Raw genomic sequence first — 17,563 nt, 5'->3', positions numbered from 1 at the left:
GGAAGTTGGCTCTACGGGTACAAAGAAAGGATCAATGTGTGGCCAAAGACGTGAGCTGAGCAGCACAGGAGCCTCCTGTGTGTCCTCCTGTAAGTTGCTTTGAATAAAAGCCTCCACCAAATGACTAAAATGGCATCTTGCTGTTAATGTTCTGCTGATATAGTTGCACAGGTGAATTTATGTGTGTGAATAGCTTGATTTGTCCTTAAAATATACCAGGGAATGAAGCAGATGGACATATTGATGTGTTAGGTGAAAAAAAACTACTGATGCCTTTCATGCAACTAATCTTTTAGAATAGTTGCTTTATCATAACTGTGTCATTCTGCAATATTTTAACCTCTTATACGGCTTCATTCCCATCATCTGTCTCAGTGTTAATGTTCTTACATGAACATTAGTCCTTGTTAAGTCTTGTGCTGTTTTCACCAACACTAAAGATGTGAACATCTTATTTTTCACATATCTGTATTACTCTAACATTATCTGATAATTGACACAGGAGACTTTGACTCTGTGTTAAACATTCATTTCTGTTATAAGCAGCAGATGTCTCAGCAAGAGACGGTTTGAAATAAATGTTTATTGTTATTGTATTATTATTATTTGTATTATTGTATTAATTTATGACCCCAAGTAGATTTTAGTCCAGTTTCCTTCAACATTCAGACCAGTACAGTTGTTTAAAGCTGCATCACAATTAGCAGTTTAGTTGTTTAAAGCTGAATGACATTAAGATAATTTGCTCGACTCTCACGTTAGATAATATTTGTACAATGTATAATAAAGCATTTATATTATTCACAGGTGATGACAATCCTTCCCTGTATCACACCTCTCTCATCCTTATTACCATTATTTCAATACGGGTTTTGACAAAGGTACAAGTATGTGTGTGTATTAACAACTCAATTTACCATAGTGGCTCTAATGCAGACACACTAATATTTCCTGGGAGGATCTGTTTGCTCTAAGGCTCCATGATGATAAACACAAAGCAATTAAAAACATGAGGTGCATGTTCTGTGGTAATTAGATTATCAGCTCAATTGTGGAACGTGGAATTCAACAAATGTTCAGTGTTTTATCATAGAACGACCACCGGACACGAGTAAAAAGACACCAATTCACAAGTTTGCTTCTTCTTTATTTCTTTTTTTTTTTTTTTTTTTGCTTGTTCAGAATAGGTATAACACGCAACAACGTTGAAAAATGTACTTCATGCTACTTTAACTATAAAGATAATCCATACATGGAGGTTACCGATAGACTACAGTATAACTACTCAATAACACTTGAACAATCTCCTGTAAATTCTTTCCTGGCTGGTGCATTACAGTTCTTGAACAGCTCAACTTTTTTATTGAGCTTTACAAAGAACTCTTTCAGGCTTTCCAAGGAACACAGCTCCACCCTGTTCTCTGTGTTCTTGGCAGTAGCAGCTCCACTCTCAGTGGGTGAACCTTGTTTGTCTGTGCAGCAGTAAGCCTGCCACAGGTAATCAGGGATGTTGACACGCCTTTTATTATTTCTCTTGATCCAAATTTCAGGATTTGTAGAGGCAATTGCACCAACCACAACATAAGCTTTATGGCAATTTTTCAAAATCTTTTTGAGACTTTCCTCATAGCCTCCCCAGGCACCGGCATTCAGCATTTTGTTCTGAGGTACCACATTGGTCAGGGTATAAGTGGCTTCGCTGCTCGAGCCTGTAAAAGAGTGATGAAGAGCTAATTCAGTTTACAGTTTGTGGCAAATATTCTATGAATCCACAATTCAAGAAGGAAGCTTCCAAATGCTAAAGGCAATAGTTATTTGATTTTGTGGATTTTTTGTCTTGACTGATTTGAAATGTAAAATGTAGTTTTTTTTAAAAGATCAAATAAATTTTAATTTATATAACTGAATTTTTTTTATAACAAGATGAATTATCCACAGTAAGTTACAGAATAATGTACATGACAAAGAGACAACATTAAAGGTGTGTATTCTAAAAGCCTTATCATAAAACCTCGTTACCTTTATGGTGTCCTTTCGGGTTAAGGTGGCCACGGTTGTAATCATCATACTGAGGGACCTGGTAGTCGTCATATACTGCCTGGACTTCCTCTATGTCGGATAACTTGACTTTAGGATTCTGAGATTTCTTCACCAGGTCATCTGAACGCATCATGTTCTTATTCAAGTTCAAGTTTACCAGCTGTATCACAGAAGAATCACATCAGGAGAATGTCACTTGTTGACACTGAGCCAAATGCAATAAGTGTTTTTCTGATTTTCTTTTTTTTTTAAATAAAATGAAAGATTGGTTAATTTAGCACGATGAAAGTGCTCTCTGTATATATAATGATAAAAAAAAAAGGTATTTGTGTTTGCACATGCACATATAAAAGTCTGTAATATACCTGAGGCTCTATACACCAGGGAATTGTTGGGTGATCATTACCCTGCTCGAATATATAGGCAGAGTAGACAGGAATACGACGTTTGATGTCATAAAGGGTGGCGAAGTAGTAACTGGTGGTGCAAAAAGTAACAGTTATTCGTTCATTTAGAAAATGTAATTAAAGTTATCAGGCAATTATTGTAATAAATCAATTATCATTCATCAGTCAGTAGTTTTGTCAGTGTAAAAGTAATGTCCAGTGAAGGACACTACTACTTTAGTTGGTTTGAAAAAAACAACTTCACCAATTTTCAACATGCTTTCAATGACTTTCGTTTAGGATGTAAATGTACATTGATGCTTTTAAACTTCCCCATATTAAAATATTCCTCTGCTTCCAGCTAAAAAAAATCCCTCCAGAAGACATCGCCTGGAAGAGTTTTTCATCATTAGTTTAGATGATGTCATCTGGAGGAGCTCTGGAAAAGTAGGTCAACCATGATTACAAACTTCATAGTATGAGCAAAAGATGACATAATCTGAACTGAAGGTTCCTCCAAGTGATGTCATCTGGAGGCATTTTTCAGCTAGAAGTAGAAAAATATTTTAATATAGTGAAGTCAAAGGGAAGTTTAGTGGCACTTATGTTCATCTACTACCCAAACTAGAAGCAAAAAAAGCAATTTCCAAATCAGTGAAGTCGTCCTTTAAGAAGGATTGTACATTACTTGTTTTCATAGGTCTGGCAGATTTCTTGATGATATCTAGAAGGTGGCCACTCTGGCCACATATTTCCGAAAAAGAATTGTCTGCATTCCTGCATAACAAAGAAACACAAACACAGATATAGTTACCATTCACAGATTTTTCTGGATGCATGAAGCTTAACACAAACCTTAAAGTCTTCTGAAACGTGTGCATGGGCAGGAATGATGACGAAAAGAAGACCACAAATGGTGACCAAGCTCTGCATCCTGGACAAAACCTCTGGTGTCAAATATTGTCTGAAAAGAAAAAGATTTTGGTCAAAATACACAAAGGTTTGTTGTAATTCTTCAGCTGAAAATAAAGATGAGCTTTGTCTGCTTCAACTCAACTGACCCTAGACATGTAGGTGAAGGTTCTCAGTCATCCACTTGTTCTTATCTGGAAGGTGACTCTTTCCCATATGCACTGGAATCCTGAAAGTCTCCTGACTTTGTCTGGAGGGGTATATGTGAGACTGCAAAGTTCTGAATGAGACCCTCGCGAGATGGTGTGTAAATCAACCTCCACATAACCAAACCTGGATCACTGAGAACCTTCACAGACCTGCTTGAAAGTTTCGACTCACCTACAGTTATAATCCTGTGCTCCACAATGTTCTGAACAGCCTCTGCTGCTTTTATGCTAAACATCTCTTTGTTGATCATCCTGTCATTCACCTGCACTCTGGATAATGTGGCAGTTTGAACATTTGAATTTTAGTACACTATCAGTGTGGCAGTTAATGTTGGACACAGGTTAATTAGGTACAAGCTGATAAGAATTTAAATGTGACCCTTTGCAGTAAACAAACGACAGACTTTGAGCGAACCTAACATACTGGAAACATAAATAACATATTCATTTGATTATAGAATTAACTGGCATGAAGAAATGGAATTGGTGATTATACAAATAATTTCATATCCAGGCAAGATACATAGTCTTTTGATGCTGTACAAGTCATCTAGTCCATCACATATGTCAGTTTACACCTTCACGTGACACTGCTAAATTTTGTGTACATGTCTCCATGTACATTTAGTCCTTTACTAGACGCTGTTACAAGAATTTCTTTAACAAAAATGGCAGAGTCACTGAAGTCTTCTTAAGAAAGTTTTACATGCAACTAATCAGGCACATGTACCACATCTACCTTTTGCCTGTACATGTAGAAGCAAAAGCACAGCACTGACTGGACACCGTCAGAAACTTCGCCCAGTATCCTCACCCAGCCGCTTCCTCTTTTATTGTGGTTTGGAGATTATATTTAAAGGGCGTAGGTGGTGGAGTTTTGGCTGGTGCAGTAATGAACTTAACTTACAACAGTTTAAGAACGGAAACAACCTAATGACCAGTTTAACAACAACATTCTTCTATCATTTCCCTCCTGTTTAAACTTTTCAGAACCATTGAACACACAATCATCACACATCACGTCTAGAAGATGAAATACTTATTGTTAAGCAACAATGTCACTTTTTATCCATCATACAGCAAATGTAAAATAAGAATAATAGAGGTAATGAGAATAATAAACATTTTCACTGTCACTGTGTTCTTCTACATTTCATTAGTTAGTTACACTTCAGAGATTGTCAGAAGGTGCCTTTGTTTCACATGGGACTTTCTGCCTCATCATAATCATCAGTTTGTATCTACTGGTTTGTATCTACTGGTACAGGTAATTTATCCAATCTACGTTTTTATTTATTGTTGCCCACCAGAACAGGAATGACTCGAAGCCTGCACCAATCTGGTTTCTGGCTTTGAACTCATCAGGTACCCCTCAAGGGATGCCACCGGATGGGGCTCGGCAGCAACGACTCTCCCGTGACTGTTGACCATTAAGTTTAGCTGAAAGATCCTTAAAATCACCCACTAAAAACAGTTGGAACAGCATGAGTAGCTGTACCATAGCACAGCTCCCCTGCCAGGCTGGAGGTAACTTAGATCTCAGCTTTAGGTCACCACAAAGCCACCACACATCAGCATGACTAGAGGTTTATTTTAAAAACCACGCAGCTGAGTAGTTCTCGTCATCTTTGATAATGTCGATAGTGTCAGCACACCAATTCAACATTGCGACATTTTTTCCCCCACCCAGAGCGTGAGAAACAGGTGTAGTTTGCAGCTAAGGCTATTTTTTGGGGGGGAGGGCATCCTTTACTGGTAGAAACAAGGATCTACATAGTCCTGTTTTAGGTTGCGTGGTTTTGTTGAATGGCCTGAGAACACATTGGAGGCCAGAGGTGCAATTTATTCTGAGGGGGGCAGTGTCTAATTGGGGTCTTGCAGTTGAACAAAATATACAATTACTTTTACCTGTTTGTTGTGCAGTGAACATCAGTCAGTCCAGCCAATAGTTTTTATCTGCATATCCTGTTTCTAAGTTCTGCAAGTTCTCATCCATAGTTAGATTTGTGAGATATTTTACTCGAGAATCTTTCATGGTGTGATTTGATGATGTTTGCATTGGAAGTAACTTGTGCTGGTGCTGGTTTAGTCACATTAATCTGGTTACCAAGGGGATCTGATCCAGTGGCATATACCCCTAGAGTGTAACTTCCAGAATTCCCCTTCTTATGGGTCCTGTACAGTTATAACAATAGGGTTGCACTGTTTTTTTTTCACACTGACTTTGTGTTGAGGTCTTGATTATGGTTAATCTGCTTTTTAAATTAGGTGAACTAACAGGTGCAGAGTTGTTGCCCTAATCGCTTGGGTCTGTATTTGCAACTGCGGTATTTGGTAAGATCTACCATACATCATTTCAAAGGGAGTCAGTGCTGCTGAGTTTGGTGTTTCATGCATATTTAACACTACAAGTTCAAGACAATATACCCAATTATACCCAATTTCATGGTTTTCTTCAATTTGAATTTTATAATATCGTTATGTCTTTCTACCAACCCAGCTGACTGCAGATAATATGCACAATGATTTTTTAGGTTAATCTTAAGTGTTCGTGCCATGAGTGTTATGACGTGTCCCATTATCACTATATATTTTCTCTTGTATGCCGTGTCCTGGAATTGTGTCCCCTACTATTGCTTTGGCAACAGTTATAGCATCAGGGTGTGAGCATGGGAAGACTTCTACCCATTTGGTAAACATATCTATTATAACCAGGCCATAACCATATTTCTTGGCCTCCTTTGGGTCTGATATTACCTTGGGGGTTATGTTTTGCACATATAAGACATGTTAAACAAACATTTTTAGAATAGTTTGAGAAGCCATACGCTGTGAATATTTTATTTATTATTGCTACCATCCCTCCTGTAAATAAACTGTTTGGTAAAATTGGTTTTCCCTCTGGTCATGTTTATAGACCTGTTTGTGTGTTTTGTTTAGCCCCTTTGTTTTCCCATTTTCTTTTTTCTGTTGCAGATGCCGTTGCTTGCATGTCTTTTAGAACTTGTTGGTCAATAAATGTATCTTGAGAGTCAGCGATTAACATGTCAATTGTGGATTTAGTGGCCTTTTTAGCTTAAATGTCAGCTTTGTGATTTCCAATGGAGACAGGGTCTGTGCCTCGCGTGTGTGCTGCACATTTGCAGATTGCCACCTGTTTGGAAATTGAATGGCATCTAACAGGTCTAAAATAAGGTTTTTATGATTTTTGGGTTCACCTGTTGAAGTTACCATTCCCCTATTTTTCCATTGGTGTCCAAAAACATGAACGGTGGACAATGCATACTGGCTATCAGTATATATGTTGACTGGTTGTCCTTTAGCCAATTTGCACGCCTCAGTCAACGCAACCAACTCAGCTGTTTGTGCAGAGTAATGTTTTGGTAATGGTTTGGCAATCAGGAATGCGTCTAGTGTTACTACCGCATAGCCTGTAGCATTTGTACCCTCCGGGTTTTTTCAACTTGAGCCGTCTCTCGTAGGGAGTGTCAGTCAAATTAGGTCGTGGTAAAACATTTTCAGTTATGTCTGTGAGACAGTCATGTGGTGTTACCATCAGTTTCCAGTGGTAGCGGTGTCGAGGGATTTAAGGTAGTGCATCTCTCTTGATGTGTGGTTGTGATAACAGCATGGTCACGCAGTAGAGATGTCTGGATGGCTAAAGATATCAGATCTTATTTTGCAATATGATGACTGCAACTGCATGAGTGACTTTCGAGATTAGGGGATGGAACAATACAATTGAGGCAAAGGTTTGTACCACCATAGATGCAGCTACGGCAGCTTGAACATAGGGAGGTAATGCTCTTGCTACAGCTCCATGTGATGCAACGGCTATGTTTAAGGCATGTAAGAGATCTCTCCCTAACAGGTTTTCAAGGACACACACTTGATAACACTATTTGGCATTTGTGTTGTTTTGTTGTTTCCTCATCTGTCACCGTTTCTGGTATGGATAGTTTTTTGCAATCCATTTTTCCATTTGCTGTTTTAACATAAATGTTCTGCTCTGATGTGGGTAGTTGAGGGGCCTCATCTGGATGTATCACTGTTCTAGATCCTCCAGTGTCACATAAGAATGGAACTCTTCTACCTGACATGGTTATTTCTGGTTTTCTTTCTTGCTGCAGCATTAATTTAATATAGTCAAAAGACATTACCTCCTCTGTTTCATTGTCCTCATTTGTCTCAGTCTTGTCTGTGGTCGGAGGTGTTAGTTCTTGTTTTCGTATTTGTGTGGGTCTTCGAGCCTGGTCTAGTCGTGCATATTCAGTGTCAATGAAGTTCTTCCTGTCCCTGCAGTTCTGTCCCCAATGTCCTTTCTTTCCACATACCTAGCAACCTTCGTCTCTTCTCTGTCCTTGACTCCCCTATGACCTCCTCTATAACCTCCTCTTCTTCTTGCACACAGTGGTTTATTTGTGCCCCAGCCTGATATCTTCCCCTTGCCGTAGTTATTAAACCTTCAAATGCTTGGTTTAAGGCTGGTGAGTCGTACAATAGTGCTTGGCCATCCCCATCTCGTGGAATCCAGTTCCCACTAATAACACACCAGTCTGGTCCCATTATTTGTCTTGTTGCTCTCCCCAGCTCAACCCCATTTAAGCGATAACTTTGCCTCTTCCCACTGTCTTACTTTGACCTTTGGATGTTTTATGCTCTCAGTGACCTTTTTTACATCAACATTTGTCCATGGGCAATACTCATACATAACGGGATTCTGTCCCTCTCCTTCTCTAGGATTGGGGACGGCTATCATAGGGTATGTTTCTGCTTCACCAAGTTGTGTGTGTGTGTGTGTGTGTGTGTGTGTGTGTGTGTGTGTGTGTGTTTGTGTGTGTGTATATATATATATATATATATATATATATTTCTTTTTTATTTTTTATTGTCTGTTTCTTCCTTCTTTTTCTTTTGTGTGCTTCTGTAAAGCACAGTCTTGCTACAGTGTTTCCATTTTGCTTACGTTTCTTTTCATCTTTACTGCATTGCTTCTCGATTTCTTGCACTAATTTAGTGTTTAGTGTTTACTGACACTCTTAATTTCCCAGTAAACCCATATTTGTTGTCCCACTTTTTTAAAAGTATTTTACATTTCTTTCTCCTTTTTGCAACATGTATTTCCCATCTCCACTTAACTCTTCGCTTTCCTTCTTACAACAGACATTATCCATTTTTAATTGCCTCCCCGTTCAGCAGCCAGTCAGTTTGTATGGAATTCACCCGAGCAACTGATCCTTCTGGCAGGATGCTGTAGGTTGACACCGTTAGGTTCCCACTATCTGTTTTCTTGCCAGGACACTGCTGAATATCTACCACCCTTTAAAATGTCACATTCACTCACTCATTCACTTGAGACGTTGTCAGCCCTTGTTACTTTTAATGTGCTATTGTCAAAAGCTCACCTATTTTAGCACGGGGCTATTTATTATCTAGTCTATCTAGTCCCATAAACACAGGACAAAGTCTCACTGCACATTCACTCTATCCACTCACACGATTCTATTTTAGGTGGTTCTTACCCCAAAATTCAGAGTCTGCTCCTGTTTTCTCTCTCTAGGATCCCGTCACTTCTTCTCTCCTTAGCAAGGGACAGCAATTCAGCTCAAAGCCTAAGAGGAGGAAAAAGATGTTGGGATTTGGCTCGAAGGACCAAATTGTTACGAGAATGTCTTTAACAAAAATGACACTGAAGTCTTCTTAAGAAAGTTTTACTTACAAGTAATCCGTACATGTACAGGCAAAAGCACCGCACTGACTGTACACAGTCAGGAAATTAACATTTATACTCAGTCTCATCACCCAGGAGCTTCCTCTTTTATTGTGGATGGCAGATTATTTTTAAAGGGTGTAGGTGTTTGAGTTTTGGCTATACTTTGACCCTAAAAACAATTAGCAGTTTCTTAGGAACAAATAGCTAAAACTGAGTCAGTCTAAACGATTCTCACTTCATGAAGGTTAGAGTATTAAGTTTTTGTTGAAACAGTTGTTGATTTTTGATACTGATGAGTTGTGTTGCTGTAAACTAACAGACTTCTATTTTACAGCACTTCAATTCAATTCAATTCAACTTTATTTATATAGCGCCAATTTACAACAAAGTCATCTCAAGGCACTTTACAGAATAAAGTCCAGACTACACAAGTATGTAGAAGCAACCCAACAAATCCCGCTTGAGCAAGCCCTAGGCAACAGTGGAGAGGAAAAACTCCCTTTAATGGGAGAAACCTCCAGCAGAACCAGGCTCAGGGTGGGCGGCCATATGCCTTGACCTTGGGGTGAGTGGAAAGTGGAGAAAGAAAAGAAAAGAGCAACGAAAAGCAACAACAAAAAGCAACAACAAAACAACAAGAAAAGCAACAACAAAACAACAAAAAAGCAACAACAAAACAACAAAAAAGCAACAACAAAGCATCGTACAGGTTGTAGGATATAGAATTAATGGTATACAGTGGTGACAAGTAAATGTATAGAGAAAAGCTAGTTCAGGTTGAGTGAGCAGTTTAACTATAAGCTTTATCAAAAAGGAAGGTTTTAAGCCTAGTCTTAAAAGTAGAGAGGGTGTCTGCTCCCCGAATTTGGATTGGAAGCTGGTTCCACAGGAGAGGAGCTTGATAGCTAAAGGCTCTGCCTCTAATTCTACTTTTGCAAACTCTGGGAACCACAAGTAGGCCTGTATTTTGGGATCGAAGTGGTCTAATCGGGCGATACAGAACTACGAGATCTTTTAAATATGATGGAGCTTGACCATTAAGAGCTTTGTATGTAAGGAGGAGGGTTTTGAACTCTATTCTAGATTTTATGGGAAGCCAATGAAGAGAAGCTAGTGAAGGTGAAATATGATCTCTCTTTCCTAATCCAGTCAGCACTCTTGCTGCAGCATTTTGGATTAATTGAAGGCTTTTTAGGGAGTTATTAGGACACCCCAGAAGTAGGGAATTACAGTAGTCCAACCTAGAAGTAACAAATGCATGGACCAGTTTTTCGGCATCACTTTGAGACAGGATGCTTCTAATTTTAGCAATGTTCCGTAGGTGGAAGAAGGCTGTTCTAGAGATTTGTCTTATATGTGACGTAAATGCCAAATCCTGGTCAAAAAAAACTCCAAGGTTCCTCACCGCAGTACTGGAGGCCAAAGTTATGTCATCTAAAGTAACTATATTGTTAGACAGCATATTTCTCATGTTTTTTTTTGTCATGTTTTTTGTTTCACAAGTCCATTATCAGAAGCGAGGAGAAGATCATTGGAGACTTTTACCAGTGCTGTGACGAGCTCTGAATGCTGACTGAAAGTCTTCATACAAATTATTCCTGTAAAGGTGATCACATAATTGTTTTGCAACTACTTTTTCCAGGATTTTAGAAATAAACGGGAGATTTGATATTGGTCTATAGTTGGCTAAATCACCTGGATCAAGACAGGGTTTTTTAAGTAATGGTTTGATTACAGCAACTTTATAGGCCTTTGGTACATAGCCAGTTTCTAAAGATAGGTTAATCAAATCTAATATGAATGTGTCTATTAAAGGTAGAACATCTTTAAGCAATTTGGTTGGAACAGGGTCTAAAAGACATGTTGTTAGTTTTGAGGAGGCGATAGTTGAACTTAGCTCAGTGAGATCTATGGGTGAAAAACAGTCTAAGATGGATTGGGGCCTTATTGAGGATTCTAGAGCTGTTGTACATGAAGATCTATCTGTAATATTTGTAGGGAGGATCTGGTGAATCTTTTCCCTAATGGCTGCAATTTTATCAGTAAAGAAAGTCATGAAGTCATTGCTGCTCAGAGTTAAGGGAAAACTAGGCTCAACAGAACTATGGCTCTTAGTCAGCCTGGCTACAGTGCTGAACAGAAACCGGGGGTTGTTCTTGTTTTCTTCTATTAATGATGAATAATATGCTGTTCTGGCATCACAGAGCTTTTTTGTACATTTTAAACTGTTTTTCCAGGCTAACCGGGATTCTTCTAAATTAGTGGAACGCCACTTCCTCTCTAATTTTCGTGACGCCTGCTTTAAGCTGTGCATTTGTGAATTGTACCATGGAGGTCGCCTCCTCTGATTCACTGCCTTTTTTTTCAGAGGGGCAACTGTATCTAGTATCATACGCAGTGAGGCTGCAGAATCGTCAACTAAGTAATCAATTTGTACAGGAGTAAGATGGCTACTCACCATAGTATTGACACATGGTGGTGAAAAAGATGAAGAAATAATTTCTTTAAATGTATTCACAGCATTTTCAGATAAACATCTGCTGTAGTGGAATTTTTTCCTAACTGCTGTATAGTCCGTTATTGTAAATTCAAATGTTATTAGAAAATGGTCAGACAAGAGAGAATTATGAGGAAATACTATTAAATTATCAGTTTCAATGCCATATGTAAGTACAAGGTCCAATGTGAAACTAAAACAGTGAGTGGGTTTATTTACATTTTGGGAAAAACCAATTGAATCTAGTAATGAATTAAACGCAATGCTCAGGCAGTTACTGTCAGCATCTACATGGATGTTAAAGTCACCCACTATAATGACTTTATCTGTACTAAGCACTAAATCAGATAGAAAAATCAGAAAATTCTATCAAAAACTCTGAGTAAGGGACTGGAGGACGGTACATGATAACAAATAATAGTGGTTTTTGAGTTTTCCAGTTTGGGTGTGAAAGGCTAAGAGTAAGGCTCTCAAATGAGTTATAACTATGTTTAGGTCTAGGAATTATTGATAAGCTAGAGTGAAATATTGCTGCTACTCCTCCACCTCGGCCTGTGCTTCTAGGAACATGATAATTAATATGACTTGGGGGGGTTGACTCATTTAAACTGACATATTCTTCCTGCTGCAACCAGGTTTCAGTGAGACAAAGTAAATCAATTTGATGATCATTTATTAAGTCATTTACTAACAGAGATTTAGAAGAGAGAGATCTAATATTTAATAATCCACATTTAATAGTTTTGGGTTTTGGTTCAGTATGAGCATTAGTCTTAACTTGTATTAGATTTTTATGATTAACTCCCCTTGTGTTCATTTTTGGTTTAAAAAGTTTAGGTGGTCGTGGAGCAGACATAGTCTCTATGGGGCAAATAGCAGTGTGGTTAAGATCATAACATTCAGCAAAATAATAATATTTCCTGTGCGAAAAATTAGAATCCATAACAGCTGCATTTTGTCTGCTGGTAACGTCAGATTCTATAAATATCTCGGACTGTTTATACCTGTGGATGTTGTCGGGTGTTGGAGCGGAGGATGCAGGAGAGGTGAGCACATCAGAGCCACAGGTGTTTTCAATGGTCAGTCAGTCTCCGGAGACTGAGATGCTGTGGACAATGTTCTCAGTCAACATCCGTGATCCCAGAAAGTCCGGGTGCAGTCCATCTTGCTTGAAGTACTGAGGACTATCCCAGAAAAGATTGAAATTGTCTACGTAGAAGAGTCCGTGTGCGGAGACTTGTGGTTGAAGCCATGTGTGCAGGCTGAGGAGTCTGGAGAACCAGCCAACACCGCGACCCAGCGTGGGAATTGGGCCGGAAATGAAGAACCGTCTGTCGTGGAAACTCTCCAGTGAGTTGAAAAATGACACGAAGTCACGTTTCAGCAACTCAGACTGTTGGCGTTTGGTGTCATTTGTGCCAACGTGTATCACTACTTTTGTTGCTGTAGGATGTCTTTCAATCAGGTTTGGAATTTTCTCCGCTATGTCAGTGACTGTGGCTCCAGGAAAGCAAAACGTTTTAGCTGATTTTAAGCGGACTTCTCTAACGATGGAGTCGCCAATAATTAGCATGGTCGGACCGGGAGGACGGTGCGGTGGAGAGGTGCGCCGAGGAGGAGCATGTGGATTCCTCTCTGGAGGCATGGTGTTGGTGGCGGTGGCACGTCTGGTCTGGCGAGGCCCCGGCAGCAGGCCCCGACCACGCTGCCCGCGGGAGGTGGAGCCGTGTGGTATCTCACGGGACAGGGAGTCACAGGGAACCGCCGCCGGGGAAGTCGGACTTTCCAGCTCTTCAAGAACAGTGAAACGGTTCTCCATCTGGACCGGGGAAGGTGGTCCAATGGACTGGTTGACAAGATTAGCTGCAGCAGGTGTAGTCCGATGTCTCCTTTTAGCCGGGATCCAGGCCTCCTGTGTCAGCGGCGAGGAGCAGGCCCGTGTCGGGACAGGCCGTTGGTCGTCCGACAGGGCCAGAAGGCCGCGGGTTGGCATCACGTTTCCAGCGGAAGCAACAGGGCCAGACCACGGCAGCGTGTCATCGGTGTCCTGGGTCACTGAGCAAACAGCTGGGTGGATAGAAACTGTTTGTTCCATGTAGCTCGAGGTATTAAGAACTGCGAGGTGCTTCGCTTGTGTGGTGGCAACATTGGAAAACCCCAAGATAAGTTCTTTTTTTTTTTTCTTAGTTCGTTTTCCAAAAGTTCGATTGTTTCTTGCAACTGCGTGAAAACGTGTACACAGTTTGAACAGACCGCCATTTCGAAACTACGGAAGTGACGTCAAATGAATCTTTGTCAAGATACACTACTTGTATGTATCTCAGTAGGCAACACAGTTGTTGTTACATCTGACAGGTCAGCGAAGGTTCCACAGATCAGGCACTGATGAACTGAGGAGCTGCAGGAGGCTGTTTGAGATGCAAATGTCCCACTCACCCAGGCAGCTCCACACCCACACTTTACAACACACAAGACCATCTTTCCACTTTCTCTGACCTTGGATCTTGACAAGAATAATGCTGCTCTCCCTTCCAGGTGTACATGATGGATCATCACAGCATTTCTTCCTCCTTTGCACCTGGGACAAGCAAAATGTTTGATTAATTTATGGTATATGGTTATGGGGGTTAACTACAAATTATTTGATTGCTAGTGGGTTTACTGTGTGGATAACTGGGCTTCTAAGCTGTACAAATCCACTCTCTACTGACCCCAAGTGGGTGATGCAGGTTGATGCTTCCTCACTGAGCCTGGTTCCGTTGGAGGTTTCTTCCATTACACAGGGGGTCTTCCCTCCCCACTGTCACCTAGTGGTGCACAAAGAGGGATTTGTTGAGTTTCTCTATTAGGTCTTGGCTTTACATTGTAAAGTGCCTTGAGATGCCTGTTTTGATTTGAGGCAATATAAATGAAAATAAAATGCATTACATTTATTTACTTACTTCTTTAGTTGCTTCTTAAAATTTAAGATATAAAATAATCATAATTTTCCCCCAAGGTGCATTTGGAATTATTTTGTAAATAAATACTGGACTTTAACACTTTAGGGGATTTTAGTGCATTAAAGTAATACTTAGGGAAAAGATATCACCAAATTTACCAAATAAATGACAGACATTCCATAATTGTGACCTTAAATGAACAATTGAGTATTTTTTTAAAGACTTTAAACTGCTAATAAGGCCCTTAGTGCTAAAACTTATTGTTAATTTATCTATTAATACCAATAATTAACTTCAAATGTACGATTAATTCCTGAATGTGGACCAGAATTATTTGTCTTTTTTAGTGCAAATTATCGTGCATTTTGCATTTTAATGTTTATTTTGAACTTTAATAACCCAGAAGAACATAACAAACAAGCCTTAAAATTAAAATCCATTAAAGTAGCAAGTACATATGCTTCAAAATATCTCATGCAATAATATATAATTCTCAATGTATTGATTTAATGAATTGTAGACGGAATTCAGTCCGAGAGAATGTGAGCCTGTGGTTGCTTGATAGGAAGGATGACAATGTGAAAATACTAGAATTATGACAAATAATTAAAAATAAATAATTAGGTCATATTTGAATGGTTATAAACCCTGCAGAAAGACAACAGCATTTTGTTTAGTGCTGCTGTCTTATGGCGGTCTTATGGAAAAAGATCATTAATTAGACTTAAAGTAAAGACAATTAGAAAAAGGGTTAAGTGATGAAACTGGAGGTAATAACATGTGATAAATGAGTGTCTCCTCATCACCTCAAATCACATTGTGGCAGACGTGGCCTTCACTGTGATGCGGCTCTTATCTCCTGTGAACGTCCCTGCCTGCTTATTGACAGAGGCGGCTGGATACACTCACACTTCATTATGGAGAGCAGTGACATCAGCAGGTCTGTGGGTTACCAGGATACCTGGAGAGGGGCTCGGCCACCCAATTAAAACACAGGCTCCAGATCAGCTCAGAAGTAATTGTCTCCAGACAGAGCTGCAGCTTCTTCAGTCAGTCTGCTGACACACAGACAGACGGACCAACGCGGTGAGTCCATTGATGAAAGTGGTGCTGTCATAATGTCAAACTTACACCTTAGGTTTAAAGGATTATTTTGGCTTTATTTAAAAAGGCCAGCGATGTAATTACATATTTCATCTGTAAAGGTGCACATGTTTGGATGATTAACTGTAATAACAGCTGGAGTTGATGGTCATTAAATCCAAACAGAGCTAGAATTTGTTTCTGTACAAATTAATTTAGTCCTTAATGAAGTGTTAACATGCACATGTGATTATTATTATACCTCTTGTCTTCTTATTATGGATTACTAATATTATTACTTTTATTCAACTGGCAGTACATAGTACAATCGTCGTTAAAAATGATCTTTTCCACATGCAACAGTAGTTATGTTTACACAGTAAAGCATCAATAATTATAGTAAAAGGTCTACATCCTTCTGACACTGACCACTCTGCATAATGAGTAGTTTTATATATTTTCCAATACAGGATTTTCACTTATGATATAATTTTTTCTACATTATGATAAAGAAGTACTGTATGTTTAGAGACAATTAGAAAAACATGGCAACATGTATTATTAGGGATGATTTTCTTTTTTATTAACAAGTGGTGAAATCTGGTGGCTTATGTTTATATTAGTATAGCGATTTTAAATGACAACTTCACCAATTTTCAACTTGCTTTTAGGGGCTTTAGTTTACTTTATATATCCATTAATGCTTTTAAACTTCCCTGTGACTTCCCTTATATTAAAATATTTCTCAGCTTCTAGCTGATAAAGTCTTTCAGATGACATCATCTGGAGGAAGTTTTCATCATTAGTTCAGATAATGTCATTTGGAGGAGCTCTAGAAAATCAGGTTGATTACAACCTCTGTAGTATGAGCAACGAGATGACATATGAGATGACATCTGAACTGAATGTTCCTCCAATTGATGTCATCTGGAGGCATATATATATATTTTAATAATGGCAATTTAGAGGGACATTTAATGGCATTCACACGTGTTCCACCTAAACTAGATCCAAAAGAAGCAAGTTCAATATTAGTAAAGGCGTATTTTAAGAGTAATAGGCATTGTAAATATTTTTATAATCAGCACATGAAAACATTAGTATCTACCAATCAATCTATCCAACGTTATATTGAGAAGCCTTAGTTTAGCTGTTGTGCACCAACCGTTACATAATGACACAGACTTCACTGTGAACGTCACCAATCCGCCCATCTGGGAGACGCTAATGCGTTAATCGAACAACACTTCACGGTAGGTAATTGTGTCGCCGAGTTTATCCGTCCAGGTAGTTTTCCTTTACTGGTGACCACACATTCAGTTTTTTTTTCTGAGCCCTCATCCACAAACACTAGCGCGCAACGATATCTAGATTTAACAATTTATAATCTGAGAAGTTTGATTAGTGGAGACTGTCGTGAGAGTTTAACCCACCTGGAAGGCTGAGTTCAGGGTGAGAACGTCCCCACGCTCTAACCGCAACGCTGCTGTTGGTGCATCCTGGCTGAGGTGTTTGGGAGGAAGCCATCAAGTCATCGGAGCTTCGGGAAAATGATCGCATTTACAGCGTTAGTCACTGACATTAGCCCATGAAGTGTAGCCGCTGGCAAACACAAGATGCGGCTGTAGTTTCTGTGTATGTGTAATGAACTGCAGTGCTCATATTACTAGCTGTAACCGACAGGTAGTTATGCTAACTAACGTTAGCGGCGGTTAGCTCGCTAATAACGCTCTGCGTATTAGCCGACAGCACTAACCGCTGTAGCCGTCATGTTAGCCCCG

General features: G+C 39.4%; 1 protein-coding gene across 10 annotated transcripts; it reads right to left on the bottom strand.

Moving 5' to 3' along the window:
• Positions 1-745: 745 nt before the first annotated feature.
• Positions 746-17,347, bottom strand: LOC137108436 (endonuclease domain-containing 1 protein-like). 10 transcript variants are annotated; one of them, XM_067492986.1, is made up of 10 exons: positions 17,216-17,344; positions 15,506-15,754; positions 14,469-14,564; positions 14,254-14,335; positions 9,070-9,159; positions 3,282-3,390; positions 3,115-3,203; positions 2,406-2,517; positions 2,020-2,200; positions 1,117-1,709 (listed from the first exon to the last, which is right to left on the bottom strand). In XM_067492986.1, exons 6-10 carry the CDS (start codon positions 3,357-3,359, stop codon positions 1,282-1,284), a joined length of 888 nt encoding a protein of 295 aa, XP_067349087.1. In that variant the 5' UTR covers positions 3,360-3,390; positions 9,070-9,159; positions 14,254-14,335; positions 14,469-14,564; positions 15,506-15,754; positions 17,216-17,344; the 3' UTR covers positions 1,117-1,281. The 10 variants fall into 10 exon arrangements, 8 of the variants coding, with proteins under 8 accessions (XP_067349087.1, XP_067349088.1, XP_067349089.1 ...); XM_067492987.1 differs by having other exon boundaries at positions 15,609-15,754; XM_067492988.1 differs by lacking the exon at positions 15,506-15,754 and having other exon boundaries at positions 17,216-17,347.
• Positions 17,348-17,563: the final 216 nt, after the last annotated feature.

The sequence above is a fragment of the Channa argus genome, chromosome 23 (genome assembly GCF_033026475.1).
Source record: "Channa argus isolate prfri chromosome 23, Channa argus male v1.0, whole genome shotgun sequence".
Classification (NCBI taxonomy): Eukaryota; Metazoa; Chordata; class Actinopteri; order Anabantiformes; family Channidae; genus Channa; species Channa argus.
The sequence above is the reverse complement of the archived record's forward strand: the minus strand, read 5'-3'. Positions and strand labels throughout refer to the sequence as shown.